General features: G+C 64.4%; 1 protein-coding gene across 1 annotated transcript in view; it reads right to left on the bottom strand.

Annotated features, from left to right (window-relative positions):
- Positions 1–6: 6 nt before the first annotated feature.
- The window catches only part of CD247 (CD247 molecule), a 66,985-nt gene continuing 63,849 nt past the window's right edge, over positions 7–3,142 (bottom strand). The window contains exons 4-7 of the mRNA XM_077761792.1: positions 3,036–3,068; positions 2,223–2,279; positions 1,249–1,290; positions 7–298 (exon numbers count right to left, since the gene is read on the bottom strand). Coding sequence (XP_077617918.1) covers positions 233–298; positions 1,249–1,290; positions 2,223–2,279; positions 3,036–3,068 — 198 coding nt within the window. The 3' untranslated portion in view covers positions 7–232. The remainder of the gene's footprint in view (positions 299–1,248; positions 1,291–2,222; positions 2,280–3,035; positions 3,069–3,142) is intronic.

Genomic DNA, 3,142 nt, shown 5'->3' with positions numbered 1-3,142 from the left:
CGGCCGCAGCCCTGGGGACGCGCACCCCGGGGGCCAGGGCCCACGCGCTCTGCGGGAGACGGGCGCAAACTGGACGCGGCAAACGTTACAACGCGAAGCATCCTATTCGTAAAGAGGAATACCGTGGTGGGGAAGGAATTCTAGCGAACCGGGTACAAACGCTTTATCCTGTGTCTTTCCCAAGCTGGGTGCCTTCGGGTGTGGCCTGTGACGGGTGACTTGCCGGGTGCTGTTAGCGAGGGGGCAGGGCCTGCATGTGGAGAGCGTCGTAGGTGTCCTTGGTGGCCGTGCTGAGCCCCTAGTGAAAGCCAATCAGAAAAGAAAAGTGGGTCGGGAGCTCCGTGCAGACTCCAGGCTGCCTGGAGGCCAACGAGGGGCTTCCGGACGCCTCGGAATGGTCCCGTCGTGCCCTGGGTCGGGGGCCGGGCCCAGAAGGCTCCAGAAAAGGGGTTCTGCGCCCTGCTGGGAATGGCCTCGGAGTGGTTCCTTTCCAGCTACACCCTCCCCTTCTCCCAGCCCCCAGGTACGGAGCCCTGCAGTGTCCGGGGCCTAGACGAGCCTCCTCGTGGACCGAAGCGGAAGGGGAGCCCCCACGCCCCCCAAACACGGAGCTGGGATCAGGGTTCGCTCCTCGGTCGACTGTCCCTGATACCGGGGCCTCCGGGGAGCCAGGACTTGTCACGAGGAGACGGGGCTCCCGGAGACAGAGCAACGGAGCCGCACCCCACGTGGGAGCCGGGCAGCCAAGTCAGGACCCGCTGGGGGCTACAGTTTAGAGAAGGAGGTGGGCTCGCCTTCGTTTGCATAATTATTCACACTGATTTGCATAGACCAGACTCCTGGCTACAACAGCGCTTTCTTTTTAAAGTTGTTACTTCTCTTGATTTTCTTTGTCCTTCAGTTTTCCCACCCATCCGCCCGGCGCATTTGGTTTGAGGACGCGGGGCCCAGGGCCCAGGGCCCAGGACGGCGCAGGGCGGTGCGGGGAGAGGCAGCTCCCGGCTGTGGGGTGTCCTCGGCCTCCACCGCCCCGGGCAGGACCACGCAGCCTCCGGGCAGCTGCCGCTCGTCCGTGGCCGGTGGCCGGGGGCTCCCGAGCCCTGACCGGCCCTGCACCGGGGCCTAGGGTTTGCCCGGCCCAGCCGACAGCGACAGCTCTGCCCCCCGCAAGCAGAACGTGGGCGTCTAGCCTTGCCCCTGGTTAGATGGCCCCCAGGGACAGAACCCCCGGCGCAGACTGGGTTTTACCTGGTAGAGGGCGTCATGCCCCTTCCCTCTCCGCCGCTGGTTCTGTGGGAGGGACACAAAGGGGCAGAAGGTCAGCAGCGGCCTCCGGCTCGAGGCCTCTACTCTAGGGACCCCCAGAGAACCGGAGATGACAGTCTCCCAGCTGGTACCCCCACCCCGGGCTAGAAAGGTCCTCGGGCCTGAAGAGTCAGGTGAGGCTCGGCTCCGACGGGGCCCAGGTTTGCTCGGAGCCACGCAGGTCCGCCCAGACACCGGAGTCCTAGAATCGGGCTGCACGGGGGCTGGCCACGCCGCCTGTCACCTGGGATCAACGGGCCTCCCTGCCACTCCCAGAATTCCTGGCGACGGATCCACGCTCACCGGGAATGGCCACCAGATAGTGCTGTGGGCTCCGGCTGCAGGGTCCACCCGCCCCTGGGCTCCCCTACTTACTAACTTGGGTAAGTTATTTAACCTCCCGTGTGGGGAGCACACATGTCTCACCGGGTTATTGTGGGGATTACCTCAGACCACCCACCTGGTAGAGCCCTGACCAGGCCTGCTGGGCGGACACGTCACCCCTGCAGTCCCTGCCTGGGACGGTCAGTGCTCTGCTCTCACCATTTGGAAATTTTTAATCTTTTATGAACAAGGGACCCCGCATTTCCATTATGCCTTGGGTCCCAAAGTCCTGGGCACTGAACACCCCATGATAAGTCCTGATGGTGACAAATGTGACTTGCTTTTACAGAGCTTAGTGTGTCTTAGAATCTCCACTTGGCTCCTGAAAGAGCATCAGCCCTTCCTTGGTGTCTTACGTCCGGGCAAGTGCGGAAGAGCTGGATTAACCCTTTGCCCCCCGCGCCCAGCACAGGTGAGGTGAGGAATGGGTGGGGACGGGGCCCACGGCAGGCATATCTGGGAGATGACGAGGAGCCCCTGGGGAGCATCCCCACCCCTGACCCAATTCTGGGGAATCAAGAAGCAGCACTCACGTCGCCTTTTACCCCAATCTCACTGTAGGCCTCCGCCATCTTGTCTTTCTGCAGTGCCTGGGAAGGAAGAGGGCGAGGGACACGGATTTGAGTAACTTCTGCCCAAGACAGAGGGCTGCCCTAGAGGGTGACGCCTCTCGACTTCCTGCCCGGCAGGGGTCGCCCGGTCAGCATCCCGGCCCTTCTTCACCTGAGCATCTGTGTCCCCAACCAGCTCCCACCTCCCGCGTCCCGCAGCCCTCGGGGACCCTCTCTGAGCTGCCAGCCCTTTGCACGCGGCCGAGAAGCTCGGGTTAGGTTCGCAGATAAAACGTGGACCTCTAGCCAAAGACCTTGAACGTGGACAACCGAGGGATGCCGGGAGCCCCCAGGGCCATTTATCTGAGCAAACTGTGTCTTTACACACCACCCACGCGCTGCGCCACCCGCAGCCGCTGCGGCCGGAAGGAGAGGGAGCTCCCGCCTCAGGCCGCCCGGGGCACCGGCTGCAAACCTCGGTCAGCGCGCCGGCTGGGGAGCTGGCCTTCCGGGAGGAGGCAACGCGCAGGAAGGACTCCGCTTCTAGAAGCAGGAGCCCCTGGGAGGGCGCTGCCGCCCTGCTCCTGCCCAGCCTGACCTCGCCGCTCCCCCCCGGGGGCCACGAACAAGGGACACTGGACTGGGGCGGGGGGGAGGCAAGCGAGGGCTGCTCTACAGGCCGCCGGCGCCACAGGCCGCGAGTAGGGGTACACTCGGCACGGGAAGGTGAAGGGGGGTGAGGGGGGGGGGGGGGGCGTCGCCAGGGACCCCTCCAGCCTGCCCTCCCGTACTCACATTGTACACGACTTCCGGAGGGTTCCTCCTCCTCTGCTGGGAAAGAGGGGCAGGTTAGAGGTGGGGAAACAGGGACCCCAAGCAGGAGGGGGGTTGCAGCGGCCTCA

This window comes from Crocuta crocuta, unplaced genomic scaffold (assembly GCF_008692635.1).
Source record: "Crocuta crocuta isolate KB4526 unplaced genomic scaffold, BGI_CrCroc_1.0 scaffold243, whole genome shotgun sequence".
Taxonomy (NCBI): domain Eukaryota; kingdom Metazoa; phylum Chordata; class Mammalia; order Carnivora; family Hyaenidae; genus Crocuta; species Crocuta crocuta.
Note: the sequence above shows the minus strand (reverse complement) of the source record. Positions and strands in the feature narration are given on the sequence as shown.